This window comes from Anolis carolinensis, chromosome 4, assembly GCF_035594765.1.
Source record: "Anolis carolinensis isolate JA03-04 chromosome 4, rAnoCar3.1.pri, whole genome shotgun sequence".
Classification (NCBI taxonomy): domain Eukaryota; kingdom Metazoa; phylum Chordata; class Lepidosauria; order Squamata; family Dactyloidae; genus Anolis; species Anolis carolinensis.
The window spans coordinates 1,481,454-1,503,410 of NC_085844.1; the positions used below are offsets into that span (position 1 = coordinate 1,481,454).

General features: G+C 47.2%; 2 protein-coding genes across 2 annotated transcripts in view; one reads left to right on the forward strand and one right to left on the reverse strand.

Annotated features, from left to right (window-relative positions):
* wdr97 (WD repeat domain 97) overlaps positions 1-10,805 on the forward strand; it is a 104,788-nt gene extending 93,983 nt beyond the window's left edge. The window contains exons 27-31 of the mRNA XM_062979840.1: positions 1,642-1,707; positions 4,468-4,539; positions 6,937-7,112; positions 9,066-9,127; positions 10,396-10,805. Of these exons, the coding sequence (XP_062835910.1) occupies positions 1,642-1,707; positions 4,468-4,539; positions 6,937-7,112; positions 9,066-9,127; positions 10,396-10,601 (582 nt within the window). The 3' untranslated portion in view covers positions 10,602-10,805. The remainder of the gene's footprint in view (positions 1-1,641; positions 1,708-4,467; positions 4,540-6,936; positions 7,113-9,065; positions 9,128-10,395) is intronic.
* Positions 10,806-11,330: 525 nt separating this feature from the next.
* The window catches only part of LOC103282138 (NFX1-type zinc finger-containing protein 1), a 48,652-nt gene continuing 38,025 nt past the window's right edge, over positions 11,331-21,957 (reverse strand). The window contains exon 15 of the mRNA XM_062979322.1: positions 11,331-20,482. Within this exon, the coding sequence (XP_062835392.1) occupies positions 16,355-20,482 (4,128 nt within the window). The 3' untranslated portion in view covers positions 11,331-16,354. The remainder of the gene's footprint in view (positions 20,483-21,957) is intronic.

Here is a 21,957-nt window from a genome sequence, read left to right on the forward strand (position 1 = left end):
GAATCCAGACAAGACAGAGGTCCTCCTGGTCAGTCACAAGACCAAATAGGGCATAGGTTTACAGACTGTGCTGGATGGGGTCACACTCATCCTCAAGGCACAGGGAGTCCTCTAGGACTCATCGCTGAGCCTGGAACCCCAGGTTGTGGTGGTGACTAGTGGGGGATTTTGCACAATTAAAACTTGTGTGTTAGTTGTGCTTGTACCTTGGGAAGTCAGACTCGGCCACAGTGGTCCACCCGGGCTGTGGCGCAGGCGGGAGAGCAAGCCAGCTGCAATTAGCTGCAATGAATCACTCTGACCAGGAGGTCATGAGTTCAAGGCCCGCTCGGAGCCTATGTTTGTCTTGTCTTTATTCTATGTTTAAAGGCATTGAATGTTTACCTATATGTGTAATGTGATCCACCCTGAGTCCCCTTCGGGGTGAGAAAGAAGGGTGGAATATAAAGGCTGTAAATAAATAAATAAATAAATGTAGGATAGACTACTACAACGCGGTCTACATGGGGTTGCCTTTGAAGACTGTTCGGAAGCTTCAGATAGTCCAATAGTAATTGGAGCGGTGTACAGGGAGCACACAACTCCCATGATGCATCAAGTCCATTGGCTGCCAGTTAGTTACCGAGCACAATCCAAAGTGCTTGTTAGGGATTCCTCTTCTTCAGAAGAGGACGGGGAGCAGGAAAGTGTTCAGGAATCTGAGGGTGAGTTGGAATCTGAGGAAGAGATTTTGCAAGTACCCACATTTCAGGAGAGGCGAAAGGAAACAGAGCAGAGATGTCGTTCAGCTAGAATAGCTGCCCGAAATGCAGCTGAGTTATTGGGAACCGCCCTAGCAGCTGTGAGGGGACTCAGGGCTATAAAGCAGAAACAGGTGCAGCCAGCTCTTGCTGGTAACAAACTGACTCTAATGCCTTCACTTCACTCTCCTTGTGCCTGCTTTGAGTCTGCATCTGGATTTATTGCTGTTTCTTTGTCTGAAGTAAGACTGCTGTTTCATTTGGGAGTTTACCAGAGATTGTGTTTGTCCTATGACTTCCTTGCTTCTTTTTGCGTTATTCCACTGAATGTGCTGTACTTTATGTTTGCTGAAGTAAAGCAGTTTTCATTTACTTACCACAGTGTTTTAAGGCTGTTCTTGAAAGACAAAACAGAACACAATCATCACAAGAGTGCCTTCTTCCAATATTGTGATGCTGTGTCCCACTATTACCAAGTGGCCCAACACCTCCAGGGTTGCTGTCCAATCAAACACTGGAAGCAAGGAGATAATTCACCAGGTTTATTTGCCCAGATCACTCTGCCGGGTGAACAAAGGAAAAGTGCCCCATTGAACTGAGACACAGCTCAGCTCTATAGTCAACACCTTGAGCATGCACACAGGCTATTTTATTTGAATTGTGCCTTGTCTTTATCTCTTTCTTTGTTCCTCTTTGGCACCAGATCTTATCCGTTTTTTTCTCAGCAATTGTTTCCCTTTCCTGCATCTGCGTGTTAGTAGGCAGTGCCTTCCAGGCTTTTCCCCTTTTTCTGAACTTTTTACTTTGGCTGGTAATTTTCTACTCCAACCCCAGCCCTAGTCCCTTCGATGCATGGCGATGTAGACCTTTCATTGTCATATGTATCTGCTTTTTGCTGCAGGAAGAAATGGACCTTGAGAAGCAGCTGGACGGAGGTGTCAGACTCGGCCAGGAGGAAGGCTTGGAGGTAAGGAATCCAATGGTGTTCAGACATCGGTCTCTCCTATTAGAGCTATTAGATCAGACTTAAGAACTGTCTTTGCCCTAAGACTCCCTTGCTTCCTTTTGCATTATTCCACTGAGTGTGCTGTTCTTTATGTTTTGCTGAAGTAAAGCAGTTTTCATTTACTTACCACAGTGTTTTAAGGCTGTTCTTGAAAGACAAAACAGGACAGTGAGTGAGTAAGGGGAGGCCTGTCTTTCCCTATTATCCAACAGTTTTGTCTATCCGACATTCTGCCTGCTTGTTTATGTCGGATAACCGAGACTTTACTGTATAGGCTTTGCCATCTTTCGGCATCTTTGGAGGCTGTGCTCAGTTCCAGCTACTGAGTAGGTGCTGAAGAATTTTTTTTTGTTCATAATATTCCCATCTTTTTCTGACTGAAACATCTCCCCACGTTAACTCAGTTCCTATTTATCTGCTCACATTTGTTTTCGAACTGCTGGGAGAGGTCATCCGGAGTTTTGGAGTTGGGTGTCACCTCTATGCAGATGACGCACAACTCTACTACTCCTTTCCATCTAATTCCAAGGAGGCCTCTCGGGTGCTGGACGAGTGCCTGGCCGCTGTGTCCATCTGGATGAGGAGGAACAAGCTGAAGATCAATCCCGACAAGACAGAGGTCCTCCTGGTCGATCGTAATCCTGACCGGGGTGTAGGGTGGCAACCTGTGCTGGGCGGGGTCCCACTCCCCCTGAAGCCACAGGTCCGCAGTCTGGGAGTCTCTTGGATTCATCGCTTACGCTCGAGGCTCAGGCGTCATCGGCGGTGTCTGGGAGGGCCTTCACACAACTGAGACTCGTGCGCCAACTGCGACCGTACCTCGCGAAGGCTGATCTGGCCGGGGTGGTCCATGCCTTGGTCACCTCCAGACTGGACTACTGTAATGCGCTCTACGTGGGGCTGCCCTTGACAACGGCTCGGAAGTTCCAACTGGTCCAACGAGCGGCAGCCAGGATGTTAACTGGGGCCCCTTACAGAGAGAGGTCAACCCTCCTGTTCAAGGAGCTCCACTGGCTGCCATTTAGTGTCCGAGCCCAATTCAAGGTGCAGGTGCTTACCTACAAAGCCCTGAACGGTTTGGGACCATCCTCCCTCCGTGACCGCATCTCCGTCTACGAACCCACGCGTTCACTTCGGTCATCTGGAGAGGCCCTGCTCGTGATCCCGCCTGCGTCGCAAGCGCGGTTGGTGGGGACACGAGACGGGGCCTTCTCCGTGGTGGCCCCCCAACTCTGGAACACCCTCCCCAAGGATCTCAGACAGGCCCCGACATTGGCAGTCTTCAGAAAGAACTTGAAGACCTGGCTGTTCCAATGTGCCTTCCCAGATTAATAGGAAATCTCCAACACCAAGTCCCATAAGCACTTTATTAGAACTTAGATTGCATATCGCACTCTGCACTTGCCCTAGAAGCCTTATATATCACCTGTCACATCAGCACTTTTAATCTTGTACCCATTACTCTGGTCCGGCCCAGTTCTATTGTGTTTTAATGTATTGTGTTGTCGAAGGCTTTCATGGCCGGGATCACAGGGTGGTTGTATGTCTTTCGGGTTGTGTGGCCATGTTCCAGAAGCATTCTCTCCTGACGTTTCGCCCACATCTATGGCAGGCATCCTCAGAGGTTGTGAGGTATGGAGTAAACTAAGCAAAGAGGTTAATATATATCTGTGGAAAGTCTAGGGTGAGAGAGGTCAGTGTGAATGTTGTGTAATTAATCACTTTAATTAGCATTGAAAAGCTTATCTGCTGTGTTGTTGTATGTCTTTCGGGCTGTGTGGCCATGTTCCAGAAGCATTCTCTCCTGACATTTCGCCCACATCTATGGCAGGCATCCTCAGAGGTTGTGAGGTATGGAGTAAACTAAGCAAAGAGGTTAATATATATCTGTGGAAAGTCTAGGGTGAGAGAGGTCAGTGTGAATGTTGTGTAGTTAATCACTTTAATTAGCATTGAAAAGCTTATCTGCTGTCTTCTTCCTGCCTCTGGGGAATCCTTTGTTTAGAGTCGTTAACTGCCCTTGGTTGATTCATGTCTGGAAATCCTCTGTTTTCAGAGTATTGCTTTTTATTTACTGTTATGATTTTAGAGTTTTTTTAATACTGGTAGCCAGATTTTGTTCATTTTCATGGTTTCTTCCTTTCTGTTGAAGTTCTGTTGAAGCATCCAACAAAGGATGCCCCAGAGGCAGGAAGAAGACAGCAGATAAGCTTTTCAATGCTAATTAAAGTGATTAACTACACAACATTCACATGCTTCTGGAACATGGCCACACAACCCGAAAGACATACAACAACCCTTTTAATGTATTGTTTATTGCTTGTTGTTTATACTGTTTTAATTGTTTTAATTTGCCTTTTGTTTTGCATTGTTATATTGTGTGTTGAGGCCTTGGCCTTTGTAAGCCGCATCGAGTCCTTCGGGAGATGCTAGCGGGGTACAAATAAAGTTTAATAATAATTAATAATAATAATAATAAAATAATAATAGGTAGGCAGAAGCTGGGCTAAAGGTCAGGAGCTCACCCTGACCCGGGCTTCGAACTCTCAACCTTCCGGTTGGCAAAATGTATTGCAGCTTGTGGATTAACCTGCTTTGCTAAAGCTCTGCCCATATTAAGTACTGAGAATATTCTACAGCATCCAATGGCCGGCCCCTCTCTCTTGAGAAACAAATTAGAGGACTGGGCTGTCATTGGGCTGCTTCTCCTGTTTGCTGCAGGTTGAGACGAGTGATGACGAAATCCAGAAGAAGTTTTCAAGGAAGAGACGCCCCTCTGAGAGAGAGAAGAAGGTGAGGATGGATCTAGGCATGTGCACTCAATAAAAAAAGTTTTTAAAAAAGTTTCATTACAAAACTGGGGACATCGGCATTTTGTTTCTCAAGTATTGTTAGTAAAAATTTCACTATTATAATGAGAGTAACAAAATTTTGTTATGCTTCGTTAAATAAGTGGGGACACTTTAGGGGCTCATTTCTCCCTCATTTTGAGAGCTGTCGTGACGAAACTTATTATAATCATGCCACACATTTTCTACTGTTAACCTACAAAATTTCAGAATGTTACACTCATCAACTAATTTTTGGGGAATTTTTGAATTTTATATATCTAGCTGTGCCCGGCCACGCATTGCTGTGGCTTATGGGAATCCTTTGTTGGCCAGGTGGAATAGCAGTGAATAGCCTTGCAGCCTCAAAGCCTGGCCGTTTTCTTATGGGAATCCTTGTTTGGTGAGTTAGAATGCAATGGAATAGGCTTTCTGCTTGGAAGGCTGGACACTTGCGTTCTAGGGGAATGGTTTTTTGGGCTGCTAGAATTGCAATGAATAGCCTCGCTGCTTCAAAGCCTGGCTGCTTGCTACCTAGGGGAATCTTTAGTTGGCCAGCTTCAATAGTACAGAGTAGTATTGCTGCTTCAAAGCCTGGCCGCTGTCTATCAAGGTTAATTCTTTGTTGGTCTGGTTAAATTGCACTGAATAGCCTTGCAGCTTCAGTGCCTGGCTGTATTATACCTAGGCCAATCCGTTGGGTTTTTTTGGGCGGGGGGGGGGGGGGTTGAGTGAAGGACATACCTTGGATGTGTTGGTGTATTGTGGCCAAATTTGGTGTGATTTGGTTCAGTGGTTTTGTTGTTTACTCAGTCCTACAAACATACATTACATTTTTATATAGATAGATAAATTACAAGACCTATCTACTTGGATTTTATATACAATTCACCAGATAACCAGGGCATCAATCCCCAGAAGTTTCAGAAAGATTCACACATCTACTGATTTTTGGAGATTTTTTAAAGTTTAGACAAAAACATTTATCCCCCCCAAAAGCCACAAGTGCAGTGCCCTTGAATGTCTGCCTAACAGTGTGTCTAACTTCAATTTAACACAGATTTATACTGTTACTTACTTACTTTAATCCCATTTGCAGATTCAATAATTTTATTTATAACTAGCTGTGCCTGGCCACGCGTTGCTGTGGCTTTGTCTGGTGGTGTCTGTATTTTATAGGCAGTGTGGAAGAGGCCTAAGTGAGGCCTAATTTTGCCTGTCCCCTGGGCTGAGTGGGTTGCTAGGAGACCAAGTGGGCAGCAATTGGCTAAAAACAATTATTCCTCTCCCTCTAATTAGGACTTTATTTTTCTTTTCTTTTTGTTGTATCAACCTAGAGGCATGGATGAGGGGTTGTGCTGTCAATTTTTGAGGTTGTGGGGTGTTTAGTTTTGTTGTTTTGTCGGTCGCCAGGATTCCATAACTCTTTTATATATATACATTATTAGACTGACTCTAAATGGCTGGTTGCTGCAACCCTCATTGGGCTTTCCGATGTTGAGCATTGCATTCTGGGAAATGTAGTTTAGGGTGCCTTTTTTTTTTTGCTTTCTCTGCCACAGGGGGCATCATTTTCCCAAACTACATTTCCCAGAATGCTGTGTTCCCAGTCTCCCACCCAGAAGCCCTTCCTTATGGCGACCAAGTAAATTCAGTATTATTAAAACATAAGCAGGAAACACTTTGGATATAAACAACCAAACAATTATTAGTTAAAAGCATCCCCAGCACAGTCGACTGCAATATACATTACTAGGTAGGAAAGTTAACACAGGGCCTATCTAACTTACTCCCAGTAGACATCTTGTCTCTCTCCACGTTCACAGGAGAAGAAAAAATGTAGGACTCTGAGCCTTGCCATGTGCTGGAGCACTTTGTATAGAAAGAGATGTGTCCCTAACAAGCAAGGTGATAGGAGGAGAGAATAGACAAAGAGGCCAATGCGGGAAGAGCTTTCCCTACTTCATCTACTTGTCTAAGTCCTTGATGAGGATTGCAAACTTGTGTAGGATAGTGCTTGAGTTCCAACAGTATTGTGTGGCCATGAAAAGCCATATGCATGGAGCATATTGCAGAGGTGAAGCATTGTTTCATGGTGGGATGTATCTTCCTGTCATGTATCACAAATGGAAGTCTTTGCCATTTGCCCTTCCAGCAATCAATCAAGAGCTCACTGGAATTAACCTCTTGACTGCTGGAATGATAGCCGGAACGAATGCACGGTGCCCTCTCCATGCAGCCCAAGCTGGTTTTGCTTTGACTTGTTGGCCCCGGAGGATGAGAAGTGTGTCCATAGTGCCGGCCCCATTGAAATGCCTTCTCTTTGCCCCCCTTTCCTGCCTCCATGTCTCCCCTTTTCCAGGCCAAAAGGGCCTCACTCAAGTGGGTACAAACCGTGCGCCCCGTGGACGCCATCCACTATTTCATGGAGAAGGAGCTGGAGAAAGAGCTGGCGGCCCTGAAGTCCATCCTCACCCCGCTTCCCTCCGAGGAACCCGGACCCAAGAACACCATCGTGGCCTTGCCCCCCGTCCACAAGTAAGTTGTTGCATGTCAGCATGTTCAGCCTGTGATTGTGTCTGATGCTCATGAAGTCGAGATCAAAGATTTAGGCATCTCGCTAGAAGCAGAGACCAGCACACGGCCTCAAAAGGAGGGTTGCACTACACCTGGCGAACTCCCGAGAAGCAAAATAAAGATTTCCCTATTTCCCATTTAAAGTCTCACCAAGTTTGAAGCAGAGGCCGCCGAGTTTATTTCTGGTCCAGCTGGAGCAGGATGACGGTCACTGTAGGATGCAAGAAGAACCAGCACACACATATACAAAAGAATCCAGTTTTTATACCCTTTTCAGTTTGAATTTCCCCCTCCCGCCCACCTGACCAGCTTCAAGATGATTGGTCAGGGGAATCCCCAACGTCAGAGGCCGGGAGGAGCGGTCCGGGGGCTCGTGCGCCTCAGCCAATGAGAGCGCAAGGCTCGCCTGTGATGTGTCTCCCCAGCTGGACAATGGGGGAGATGGAGGCATGGCAGTAAATAAAAGAGATTATAGAATCATAGGATCGGTGACCCCGACTTGATTGATGAGCTAGGTCTCACCTCAGCTCACCCCGTCAGACCACTCTGCAAACGGCGAAAGTGGCACCGACCAAGAATGACAACTTCGCTGATTTATATCTGCTGAAACTCAGCGGCACTGAAGGCTTTATTTACATTATTTACAGTGCTAAACTCCAAAGCTATCAGGACTCATATTGCATCCACAAGATCAAACATGGACCACTTCCGTCTCTCACAAAGTCCGTTCTCTCAGTGTGTTGACACTTCCTTGCATTCCACAGTCTGCGATGTATCTTCCTGTCATGTATCACAAATGGAAGTCTTTGCCATTTGCCCTTCCAGCAATCAGTCAAGAGCTCGCTGCAATTAACTTGACTTCTGGAAAGCTAGGCTGAACGAATGCACACAATTCCACAGCAACAACAGATTACACATTTCACTTCATATCAACAAAACACTAACAGAAGAGACCTCACAGCCCCCAGGCGAGAGCCTTCAGGCCCTACAAGCCAGACCTGTCCTATTGATAGGAAGATTGAAATAACAAATCCCTTGAGTGGGGTGTGACACCTCGATGCCAGTTCCATTGTCCCAAAGTCTGCAGTATCAGTGATCTTGATGGGATTAAGGGATTCAGGATCCAGGAAAGGAAGATGGTATTGTTTTTGGAACACCTGTGGCATACCTGTCTCTCCGCAGAGGGGATCTGCCATTCATGAAAGCTGATTAAAATGTCCAGAGGCTGGTCAGTTCTCAAGTGGTCTGGCTTTGCCCTCCAAAGCTTAAGGATGAGTCCATGGAGTTATTTCAAATGGTGATCATGATAAGTCCATTAGGCAATGATGTGGACGTGGGGCTGGCTGGTGGCACCCAGGTCAAAAGGAATGCTGGCCAGAATTCACAACGGGGTCACTTGCTTCACTTTATAAGAAATCATTATTAAAATATAATGATGGCAGTGATGAGGGAACACTGTATACTTAAATACTTCTGGAACATGTCCATACAGTCCGGAAAACACACAACAACCCTGTGATTCCAGCCATGAAAGCCTTTGCGAACACAAGAATAGCTTTTATCCTCAAGCTGTGGCTATGTTGAACTCCATGGTTTCGCATAGATGTGGAATTGGTGGAAGTGTGGAGGGATGGGTGTGTTGTTTTGTGATGTGTGCTGGGGTAAGCATTTGATTGAATGTACAACGACAATAAAGTTATTCTATTCTAGTCTAACTCATATGTGGTGACCCTTTTCAAAACAAATTCCAGCATCGTGCCAAGCTGAGACTCCACAGCCAGCCCAGATTTCCAGCAGGACAAATGGAAGCCCGCTGTTGCCGCCTTTATGTCCTGTTTGAGGGTTTGCCATACGCACTGGGTTGGCAACCGAAAGATATGATCCTCATATTTCTTATGCTTTTTTGTATGACAGGAAACGTGCCATCCTGCGACTGGGAGAAACCAATGCGATGCTGAGGAAAAGGATACCTCACCGTAAGTGTCTGGAATGGACAGTGTCTTTTTGCCTTGGCTACATATAACAATAGTAACAGCAACAGCAACAACTATTATCATTATCACCACCACCACCATCATCATCATCATCGAAGGTCCTTTGAAATTCTCAGTAAAGAGGTCCTCGGTTTCCCTAAACTATATTTCCCAGAATTCTGCAGGAACAAACCAGGTGAAAGGGAAACGAAAGCTTCCCTTTTATCATGCTAATGTGATCTCATCCATAGTTCAGTCACAAGTTCCCAGCCTGCTCTAATGCTTAAGCCTTCGCTCCCCTTGTGCCTGCTTCAAGTCTGCATCTAGGAAACTGCTCCTAAGGATTTATTGCTGTTTCTTTGAAGTAAGACTGCTATTTGATTTGGGAATTTATCAAAGACTAAGAACTGTGTTTTCCCTAAGACTTCCTTGCTTCCTTTTGCATTATTCCACTGAATGTCCTGTTCTTTATGTTTTGCTGAAGTAAAGCAGTTTCATTTACTTACCACATTGTTTTAAGGCTGTTCTTGAAAGGCAAAACAGGACAATTATCCAGGTGCTATCAATATTCCACATGTTCATCAAAGAATATTTTTTTTCTATGATTAAAAATGCTGTGCCATGTCTATCTAAAAGATTATATAAGATGGAAATGGCTTAAAGGGCCGGGCTGTGGCGCACTGGCTAGTAACCAGCTGCTATAAATCACTACTGACCGAGAGGTCATGAGTTCGAAGCCCGGGTCGGGTTAAGCCCTCGACCATTTAAAAAAAAATAGCCCCGGCTTGCTGTTGACCTATGCAGCCCTGAAAGACAGTTGCATCTGTCAAGTAGGGAAAATTTAGGTACGCTTTATGCGGGAGGCTAATTTAACTAATCTACAATACCATAAAACTGCCAGCAAAACACGAGGAAAAGAATGAGGAAGAACAGCCACTAGTGGACGGTGAAGCAACAGCTCCCCCTGTGGCCGGAATCGTGAAGCTGGAAAGATGTTAAAATGCCTCTGTGTCTGTCTATACTGTATGTTGTTTGTCTGTTGGCATTGAATGTTTGCCATATATGTGTTCATTGTAATCCGCCCTGAGTCCCCTTCGGGGTGAGAAAGAAGGGTGGAATATAAATACTTTAAATAAATAAATAAATAAATAAACTCTTGCCTGACCCACACTTGTTCCTGAGTGATGCCAGGAGGGCAGCTGGGGGGATTCCTCTGCTCCTGGCCCCCGTTGCTCATCGTGCTTCCTCTTCTCTCTCCCCCTCCTCCGCAGACTGCTTCTTCTTCCCATACATCTTCCCACGTTACGTGATGAAGGGGTTTGCACCCTTCGTGAAGCTTCCTCTGCCCAAGATCACCCTGGACCCCTTCGCGCCTTCGCCGCAGAAGCCTGCCTCGTCAAAAAGCTTCACCACCGTGCAGCAAATCGTCCGCAAGTACTTCATCCCCAAGTTGTCCTATGCCGACAGCTACCCTTGACCCACCAGAGGAGGAGGAGGAGGAGGAGGACTCTCACCTAAGAGGCAGGAGGGAGGGATGTGCCATTCAAAGAAGTGGCCAACAATGGGACGGTTTGGCCTCAAGTGCCTGTAGGAGAGGAGCCTGTGTCCTCCAGGCAAGTCCGAGCTGAATGGAAAGTCTCAATAAAGCCACGACAGAAGCAATAAAAGCAAAAGCAAATCATCCTAATAGTAAGAGTCATAATAGTAATAGTCTATTTTGTGTTGTCAAAGGCTTTTGTGTCTGGGATCACATAGTACGTTGTATTTGTTTTCCGGCATTCCTCCAGGCTCGAGGTCGAGCACAATGTAGAGAAAATGCATAAGCAAAAACGTAAAGCCATTTCAACACATCTATGAAAACACATAGATTAAAACACATCAAAATAATTCTTACCAATTAAATGCTAAATTACAACTTATTTGTTGTAATGGACATAGGCAAACCTACCATTCTGAAGGAAAAACAGAACACCTAGGAGGACATTGTCCCCGCATGAAAGCCTTCGCTTGGGTGGGGGGCAGAATGGTGTTTGCGGAGCAGGGTTTGAGTGACATGTTCATGGAGCTCACAATAACCTGCATGTCAGTGGAGGGAGGGCCTGGGTGTCTCCAGCTCAGGGGGAACTAGAGCTGTTTGTGGAGGCAGGAGGGAGACTGTTGTACCCCAAGGCAGCATGAGCACTCGAAAACCAGACAAGAGCCAATATAACACACTATATCTTTATTAAAGCAATTATAAATCCAAAGGAAGTTAGGTATAGAGTCTGAACAAGGAATAGTTCTTTTTAGAGAGTCAATGGTGGTTCCAAATGGGTAAAGGGAAAGGTCCGATATTATAATCCACAATGAGAACTCGATAGCTCTCCAAAGAAATCAAAATGTCCATGAGTTGAAGCAGAGAAACAAGGCCGGCAGAAACAGAGTTCGATCCACTGGAAATACTTCGTAGCAATCAAGGCAGCAAGGTTGTCACGGCTGAGGCAAACTTGAAACAGGAACGAGGAAAAACAACCAAAATAAAGTCAAGGTCTACTCGAGAGAAGCTGCACGGCATGGCCCGACTGGAACTTGGCTTGGAAAGAAACAAGAGCTGGAGACGGAGAAAACCTCTCTCCAAGAAAGCAACGTTGACACCGCAAGAAAATCCAGTTTTATCAGATTCCGGACTGTTCAGAATTTACGGAGTACAAACTCCCAAAACTTTCCCATGGGAACAATAACCATTATCCCTTCTATTTGCCAGTCTCTGGCTCCGGCGGACCCCTTGTTTTGCACTTCTCTCTCTGGTTTTATTTATTTATTACAACATTTATATCCTGCCCTTCTCACCCGAGAGGGGACTCAGGGCGGCTTACAATAAACACACATATAAACATTATACAATACACTATAAATCAGATTAAAAATTATTAACTTACATCAACATTCATAAAAACATTCTAAAATACAAATGGATTGAGAACAACTGTGCTAAATAATAGGGATAATAATAGCATTCCTGCAAACGTTCCAGCAATTCATAGGCATTAACTCAATACATCTTTGCAAACAGTCACTACAACAGATGTTTTGGACTTTAACCGTTTATCAACCCACCCAGGCAGCACAGGGAATAGTTGTTGTTGGTAACAATTGAACTGGAACAAAAGCTTCATGTCCCTCATGTTGTAAGTGGACGGACTTCCAAAACTTTACGCTTCCAGTCTGCAAATTATAGCTAGGCTGTATTGGATTTTGGGTATGGGATAAAACTGTGTGAAAGACGTAAAGATGGCAAGCTTATGGGGAGCACTAATTGAGTTTCTATTTCTTTTCTGCTGCTGCAATGAGCCAGAGCACATCAGGCAAATCCACAAGAGTGCAGTAGCTGATACATTCCAAAATGTACAAAATCTCTACGATTAAAAACCCCGTTCCCAGGCGTCTCAGCAACATCTGGCTCTATCTGCGAGGGAGGAATAGAAGAGTCTTCCCCAATTAGGAAGTCTCCAGAGCCAGTATCTTCGGGCAGCTCCAAAGGCCCCTCCGTGGAGGGTGAAATGTCAGTCTAATCCTCAGCATTATCTGTGTCAAAGTGCAAGTCCTGAAACACGGCAGGCCCTGGTGCCCTGGCTGGCTGGGATCTAACAGAGGCTGTCTGTGCAAGTGGACACCTCCGCCACATACACACATACACATTTTTCACTTGTATTATGTGTATAGATAGAAGATATTTTATTCCATCTTTATTCCTATACATCAATTAAACATGTTCTATTTTACTTCTGGGAAAAGAAACATTGACCTCTATCACTGACGTATTGTTTCACCTTGAGAAACAGCCTCGGGTGTGATTTAGAAACAAAAGGAGACTCTGGGTCATTGCAACATCCTTTATCTGGCTGGTCTGGAAAAAGACATAATCTTGCTTAGACATCCTAAGCCAAAACTTATATCCATTCCTTGCTGTATAATTTTTATCCAGTTAGATACAAGGGTTGAATGAAAAGTAATGCCTCCCCCTTCGTAACTCCTCAACAGGTGGCAATCCTGGTCTGCGGCAGGTCCTGGCTTGTTCAGTAGAGTCTCCTCTACAGTTCCATTTGGCGGGAAGCCTGAGCATTGAACAGTTGTGTTGTTAAAATGCAAAGTATGGAACCCTGCGCAGACATGCAACTTGAGCAACGTGCAGTCACTGAATTCTTGACAGCAGAAGGTGTCACCCCAAAGGAGATTCATCAGAGAATGCAAGCTGTTTATGGCGATTGTGTTGATGTGAGTCCTGTGCATCAATGGGCAAGTAAGTTTAAAGATGTTGAGGTGGGAACATCGGACTTGCGTGACAAAGAGTTGGATGTCCTCTGATAGCAACCACCGAGTTTCACAAGCAAAAGGTTGACAGATTGATTCAGGATCGTCATATCACTCAGAGAGAAATTTCAAGCATCACAGGCATTTCACAAGAATATGTGGGTCACATGATTGCTTTGCTTGGCTATCGGAAGATCTGTGCACCATGGGTTCTGCGAGACGCCGGTTGCGGAAACAGTGTCGACTTCTTCCGTGACGGCTTCAGAAAACTTGTTCATCCTTGGCAGAAATGTATCCAATTGTCTGGAGTAGTGGTAGTTAAAGAGCACATTCTAAGGATTATTTTTGCGTTTGATTTATTAAAAATATTCCCATCCAAACCCAAGTAACGAAGGTGGAGGCATCACTTTACATTCAACCCTTGTACATTTCCCAAGTCTGAAATGTATAGACTGTACTTTTATTCTATCTTATTCTTGAATGTAAAATATCTATTTCTTTGGCTCAGGCCACAGAGCGATGACCCAAGAATGCTCCTTAGCCTCAGTCAATAGCCCAACTACATCCACCTCAGCAGGCACCTTCGTTTACCTAGCCCAAGCCAAGACTACAGAGACCAGCTTCATTGTTCTCCAGGGCCTGGGTCTCATAATCCCATCATCCTGGACGCCTGCTGACCTGGAATGCCAGCACTTCTTGGAGACTCTTCTCTGCCCAGAGAGCCTTCCCCGCCTGACTGAGACGGGATTTCCAGGCATGTCATTGAAGTGCTGCCAACCAGAAACAGAAGAAGGACAATTCAAACTGTAACAATGGGGGCCCTGATTGTATAAACCGTTCTGGAGAGAACATGTTCTTATGCTTATAATTTTGGAGCAGGAGCTCACAATCATTGCTTCTTGGCCAAGATGCAATAAACGCCTCTGTCCTATGTCTTTGCTTCTCTGGTGAATTTTTAATCTGGAACTTTGATTAATTATGGTTGGCATAATGCTCACCAGGCCATGCCCTCTCATTTTATTGTGGTCTAAATTCCATATCCAAACTCTGCACCAGACAGATGTTAGTCCTGTTTCTAGGTATATTTGACCTGCAGACTGTTGTTAACCCTCTCTGGGGGAGATTCCACCAAAATCAGCAGAGTAGCAAAAGCAAAGCTTTCAAATGCAACAGTTACTTACACTGGCGAGCAAGAGAAGCCTTTTAGGATTGCAATGGACTGCAGAGTCTCAATAAAAGTTCAAAAGTATTTATTCAGGTAAAAAGAACTCCATTGTAGATAGAAAGGCTTGGGAGCTGTCTAGATTACTATAGACTGGTTTCTAAGGAAAAATAAGAAAGGAAAAATAACAAACATCTACATAGTTACATCTTGCCAGGAGAGATGGCAGGATGCTGCTTGTTAGCTTGAAGAACAAAGGAAGAAGAGAGAACCAAAATGGTTCCAACCGCATGGTCCAGTTTATTGGGGCCATAAAAGACACTCTGACCAATGGGAAGTTAGTGTCCCTAAAGATTCACATTTCTACTAACTTCAATGTAAAGGATGTGACGTACACAGGATAGAATGAAACACAGTGAAGCCTGTCTAGGCATGCTTTGGAAACAGGGAAAGGATTCCCTCAATCTAACTCTATAATCTATCTAACTACATTTGGACTTGAGTAGTCCAGGATGATTTCCCAACACAGACTCCAGAATAGGTGCCATTTTCTCGCTATCAGATCTAGTTTTTGGGATACAGAACACAGGCCATCTATCAGTCGCCATCTGCTTGCCCATAGAAAACTATGATGACCATTTCTAAGAAACTAGAGCTCATGTGGTCCATCCAATACTGTGTTCTGAATCAGCACCCCAAATAACCCCAAGAACAGGCCTAAGACATCAAGAAAAAAACCCATATCAATCTCTTTTAACCGTGGTGGATTCAGTGAAGGTCTGAGGGGCTGATGAGCTGTCTTCCTCCTTGGGTTCAAAGGGGTCCATTGTGGTGGGTTCTTTGCAGGCCTGAGGGGACCATGGGATATATTCCTCCTTGGGTTCAAGAGAGTCCGCTGTAGTGGGTTCAGTGCAGGTCTGAAGGGACAATGGGCTGTTTTCCTCCTTGGGTTCAAGTGTTGCACCCCTAGGCTGCATAGGCACCTTGAAACCACACTGGAGCCCAGAATATAAGCAAACAAGCTGTTTATTGAAGATTATAAGTAAGCACAAGCAAATAAAGTTCAGAGTCAATAAAATGGGTTAAATCCACAAGAGCAATGTACTTGAAAGTCTTTAAGCAAGAGTCTAAGAAAGTCACTCAAATATCATAGTCAAAACCAGAACTCGAACTCAGTCCTACGAGAAGTATCAAGAATAGTCCAAACAAGATCCAATTCCAAGGCAGGAAATAATCTGGAAACCACAGGAAACAAGGCTAAAATGCAGGATCAAACTCCAGTGTAATCCAAGGTACTAGAAATCCACACGGCAAAGTCCCAAGAGCATTCAAGTGGAATCAAGGCCCCCGGTGGCCTAGGGGATAAAAGCCTTGTGACTTGAAGGTTGGGTTGCTGACCTGAAAGCTGCCAGGTTCAAATCCCACCCGGGGAGAGTGCGGATGAGCTCCCTCTATCAGCTCCAGCTCCATGCGGGGACATGAGAGAAGCCTCCCACAAGGATGGTAAAACATCAAAACATCCGGGCGTCCCCTGGGCAACGTCCTTGCAGACGGCCAATTCTCTCACTCCAGAAGCAACTCCGGTTGCTCCTGACACGAAAAAAAAGGCAGGAACTTGAATCAAAATCCACAGCTGCAAAGCATACAAGAACAGGGAGCAAGATCTTTCTCTCTTGAATTGCAAAGTCGACACCTCTGCCGAGCAGAGAAAGGACCGGGCATTTAAGGAAAATCCAAGGTTATCCTTCCACGGGAAAACTGTTTTTCTCATGAGAAAACTACTTATTAGCATGCTTCAAAAACAGTCGTTTACTCCTTCGTAAACATTCGCGCTCCCTCCTTCCATGAATGATGGCCTCCCTTCTGTCAAATACATCATTCTCCTCCAAACTAGAATGCCCATCTGGCACCTGGTGAACTGTCCTTGACAGCGGGGAAGAATGCGGTTCAGAATGCCTGCTTGCAACCATTCTGTCTCTGGTCCCAGAATCCACTGAAATAGACTCTGGCTGCATCTCAGGCCCAAACTCTGACTGTATGTCAGGCTCAAACCCAGCATCCTCTGACAAAGTAGGTGCAGGGACAATCACTGGCTGAATGGGCCCAATCTCAGGTTCAGGCTGAACTACAACATCAAGGGGGTCCATTGTGGTGGGTTCAGTGCAGCTCTGAGGGGACAATGAGCTGTCTTGCTCCTTGGGTTCAAGGGAGTCCACTGTAGTGGGTTCAGTGCAGGTTTGAAGGGACAATGGGCTGTCATCCTCCTTGAATTCAAGGGAGTCCATTGTGGTGGGTTCAATGCAGGCCTGAGGGGATGATGAGTTGTCTCCCTCCTTGGATTCAAGGGGGTCTATTGCGGTGGGTTCAGTGCAGGCCGGAGGCGACCATGGGATGTATTCCTTCTTGGGTTCAAGGAAGTCCATTGTGGTGGATTCAGTGCAGGCCTGGGGGGACGATGAGTTGTCTCCCTCCTTGGATTCAAGGGGGTCTATTGTGGTGGGTTCAGTGCAGGCCTGAGGGGACCATGGGATGTATTCCTCCTTGGGTTCAAGGAAGTCCATTGTGGTGGATTCAGTGCAGGCCTGGGGGGACGATGAGTTGTCTCCCTCCTTGGATTCAAGGGGGTCTATTGTGGTGGGTTCAGTGCAGGCCCGAGGGGACCATGGGATGTATTCCTCCTTGGGTTCAAGGAAGTCCATTGTGGTGGATTCAGTGCAGGCCTGAGGGGACGATGAGTTGTCTCCCTCCTTGGATTCAAGGGGGTCTATTGTGGTGGGTTCAGTGCAGGCCTGAGGGGACCATGGGATGTATTCCTCCTTGGGTTCAAGGAAGTCCATTGTGGTGGATTCAGTGCAGGCTTGAGGGGATGATGAGTTGTCTCCCTCCTTGGATTCAAGGGGGTCTATTGTGGTGGGTTCAGTGCAGGCCTGAGGGGACCATGGGATGTATTCCTCCTTGGGTTCAAGGAAGTCCATTGTGGTGGATTCAGTGCAGGCCTGGGGGGATGATGAGTTGTCTCCCTCCTTGGATTCAAGGGGGTCTATTGTGGTGGGTTCAGTGCAGGCCTGAGGGGACCATGGGATGTATTCCTCCTTGGGTTCAAGGGGGTCCATTATGGTGGGTTCATTGCAGGCCTGAGGGGACCTTGGGCTGTCTTGTTCCATGGGTTCATAAGAGTCCTGTGATGTTGTTTCAGGGAAACATGTGTTATCTGGTTTCAACGGTTCAAAGGAAGCTGTCTCTTCCATGGCAGCCTCCCCAGAGCCCTCCTGCTGGGACCTGCCTGGAGTGGTGCCTTTTGCCCCTTGGTGGAGAGGAGGGCCGTATGGAGGGCAGGATGGTTCTGGGACCAGGAAACCAGGCAGCTGACCGCTGGCCTCACTTTGGCTGTTGTTGGCTTGTAACGGAGAGCCCAGATCAGCAGGAGGGTGGTCAGTGGCATTGATGGATATGGGAAGGCCTGAAAGACCGACCAAGTCACCAATACTGCTGAGGGGCCTCCCTTCCTCCTCCTTCCCTCCATTGCCAGTCTCCAGGGTTAGGCTGGCAGTGACATTGCCCGCATGAACCTTTTTCTTCAGCCCGCCGATGGTAGTCCTGCATTCGGGGCACTGGCTCTTTTCCACTGGCCGCCCACACTGCCCCACGCTGTAGAAGTGGCCATTGGGACACGTGTACCATTGCCCTCGGCCAAAACGCATGGCCTCCTCGATGGAGACTTTCTCTGCCTGGGAGAGTCGTGGCCCTGAGGCTGGCATCAGGCGGTCCAGAGTCTCCAGAGTGGGCAGGAGGGCCTCTTCCTGGGCTTCGGTGAAGGGCTCTGGCCCAGTCAGGAGGCTCAAGGCCTTGTCGGCAGTTTCTCTTGCCGTGGAGGAGGACGGCATTTGTTTCCTCTCGCAGATGGTCAGGCGCTCGAAGACATTGGCCAGGTACGAGAGCCTCTTCACCTCGTTCCGGCACTCTCTGAGCTGCTGGGCTGCGAAGGCGTCTCCACGTTGCCTCCGGTGCAACCAGGACTCCAGGGCCTCGGCTGCACCCGCCAGGCGCCTTCCCTGCTCCTTCGTGCAGCGCATCGCTTGGTCCCTCAGACGCTGGAGGCAGAACAGGAGCCGCACGGTGCTTTCGTAGTCCCTGAGGCTCTGGAGGGAAGCCGTCTCCTCAATCTCCCTTTTCAGGGCCTCCTTCTTGAAATAGCGGTTGCATGGCGACATTACAATCAGCTCGCTCAGTAAAGCCGCCTGGCCGAACTGGAGCTGCTCGCGGGTGCCGTACATCTTCTGCTTGATATCCGCGATCCTTTGCTGCGTGGCTTTGATCACATTGCTGTAACGCGGGTTGCTCTGGATGGGTGTTGAGCACTTGGGACACACCTTCTGCTGGACGGGCTTGGCTTGGGCCTCGCCGTCTCCATCCCCATCCATCCAGCGGTCCAGGCCCCGCACCTCAAAAGTATGCCCACACTCCTTTAAGACAACAAAGCGAGACTCTGGCTCGTCTTCATTTCCAAAGAAAACCTCCGACAGCTCGTTCCAGTGGCACACCCGGCACTTTTTGGGGCATGGCTCCCCACAGAGACCCACGCAGGGGTGCTTGCACCGCAGGGTCTTCTCACAGGGCTGGTCGCACCGGGGCCGGTTGCAGAGCTCCCAGCACATCTGTGTGCACTGGTGGTGCTTGCAGCGCCAACTACAAGGCTGCATGCAGCGGAAGCAGAACTTCCCGCATGTCTTATTGCAGCGGCTGTGTGGGCATCGGTTGCGGCACCTTTTTTTACACGGGGGGCAATTCTCAGAGCAGGAGCCCTGGCACGTGTGGGAGCAGAGCAGGACTCTGGTGCACGGTCGACGACAGGCGGCATGCACACGGCCTGCGATGCATTCGTGGCAGCTTCCTTGGCAAATGTGGCCACAATCCAGTTTCTGCGAACACTTCTCCCGGCACGGCAAGGGCATCTTTTGCCGGAAGCACTCTGTCTCAGCCACATGGGAGCATGGCAGGGTGACTTGCACGGTCTCCTCGCAGGAAGCAACTTGGCAGTTCTCTCCACACTTCAGTTTGCACAGGTGGCCGCATTCCAATGTTTTCTGGCAGGGCTCCTGACAAACCCAGGCCTCAGGAGGAAGGTGGCAGGGCATTGCTTGGCTGTGTCCACACGTAGGGATGACCTTCTCCACTTCAACCTCGCAGAGTCCGCACTTCTCCTCGCACTTCTTGGGGCACTTGTGCTTCCGCTCGCACAGGACTCTGCTGCAGGGCAAAGTGCAACGGTAGCGGCAGTGGTCCTGGTCTAAGGGGTGGCAGCGGCGCTTGCAAGGGTGGCCGCACTCCAGCCGCACCTGGCACTTGAGCGCACAGCCTCCATCTGGGAGTGCCTTGAAGTCCTCACTCGCTTTGACCGCCGTCTTGGTTTCGGGGTGGTTTTGGCACATCAGCATGAGCTCCTCCCCAAGAAGGCCTTTGCTCTTCAGCAGGCCAGAGATCTCCTTCCAGAGATGGCTGCCAGCCGAGAGAGCGTCCAGGTTGCCGAGGCCGTAGAAGCCCTTCTTGGCTCGCGAAAGGGCCACGCAGAGCCTGTTCTTGTCCTTGAGGAAGCCGATCTTCCCTTGGCTGTTGCTTCGCACCAGCGAGAGGAGAACGATGTCATTTTCCTCTCCTTGGAAGTCATCCACGGCATGGACGGCCACTTCCTCCATCCCTTTCTGGCGCAGGAGTGTGCGGATGCTCACCACTTGCCCATGGTATGGGGTGAGGACAGTGATCTGGCTGCGGCTATAGCCTTGCTTGATGAGGTAGCCGGTCAGCGAGGCCAGGAAGGCGGCTTCGTGCCTGTTGCTGTAGCTCTCAGAGTCGGCGCTGTGGCTCTCTTCCTCTCTGTGCTGCACGAAGAACACGTTCTTTTCCATGCCCTGAAGAGAGACAAGTCATTACAGAGTGAACAGGAAAAATGACAAATAGAAACTGGGAAGCTTCCAGGCTGTAAGCATCTGTGAAGCAGCATTGGGTGGTCTAAAGGGCTCATAGAAGTCTATGTTGGAAGGGACCCCCTGTCAAATGTGACAAGGGTTATGGGCCCAGCACGCTTCCGCTGCGCAACTCTGCTAATTACCAACACTTTTTTCATAAACATATTGGTAGCAGAGGATGGTTCCGAACCATATTATATGGGTCAAGTGAGGGTATCTTTGCGTGCTCATTTTCCAATACTTTTTCAGGTTTGTGATCCCACCAGTTCTTTTCTGCTGGCAGGTGGTACTTGAGGCATAAGTTCCAATGAATCATTTGGGCCACATAGTTGTGCCTCTGTTTGTAGTCTGTCTGTGCGATTTTCTTACAGCAGCTGAGGTCAATGGTTTCGTCTGATTATTATTATTATTATTATTATTATTATTATTATTATTATTATTATTTTATTGTATGACACAGATACTGTGGGACTTCCGAATCCAGACTGACAAAGTTCTGGAACACAACACACCAGACATCACAGTTGTGGAAAAGAAAAAGGTTTGGATCATTGATGTCGCCATTCCAGGTGACAGTCGCATTGACGAAAAACAACAGGAAAAACTCAACCGCTATCAGGACCTCAAGATTGAACTTCAAAGACTGGCAGAAACCAGTGCAGGTGGTCCCGGTGGTGATGGGCACACTGGGTGCATTATTATTATTATTATTATTATTATTATTATTATTATTATTATACCAGGCAAACATTCGATGCCATTGACATACACACACAAAGTCAGAGACACAGAGGCTATTTAATATATTCCAGCTTCCGGCTTCCTGAGGGTATACTCGATTCTGGCTACAGGGGGAGCTGCTGCTTCATCATCCACTGTGACACCGAGTCCTTGATGAAATACTTCCTCATCTTCCAGCACGCAGGCTGCTGGACATTTTTATGGTGATGTAAATTAGTTAAATTAGCCTCCCCGGCTTAAGCAGCCCCTAAATTTTCTACTTGACAGATGCAACTGTCTTTCGGGTTGCTTAAGTAAACAACAATCTGGGGCTACTTAATGGTCAGGCACTCAGTCTGACCCAGGCATTGAACTCATGATCTCTCGGTCAGTAGTGATTTATTCTTACCAACCAAAAGGTTAGCAATTTGAAGCCCAGGTTGGGGTGATCGCCCGACCTTCAGCCCAGCTCACTACCTACCTAAGCAGTGCGAAAACATCTGTGAGTCGATAAATTAGGTACTGCTTAAGCGGGGAGGTATTTTATGGCACCAGAAAAAGGAAATACCAGAAAATGCTGGCAATCAAAAGAAAGGAGGAAATCTGTGATCAGGACTTTTCGACAGCACCACCCTGTGGCTGAAATCAAGCACAACCTCCAGGATGCCAAAGATGGGAAAATGCCTATATATACACCT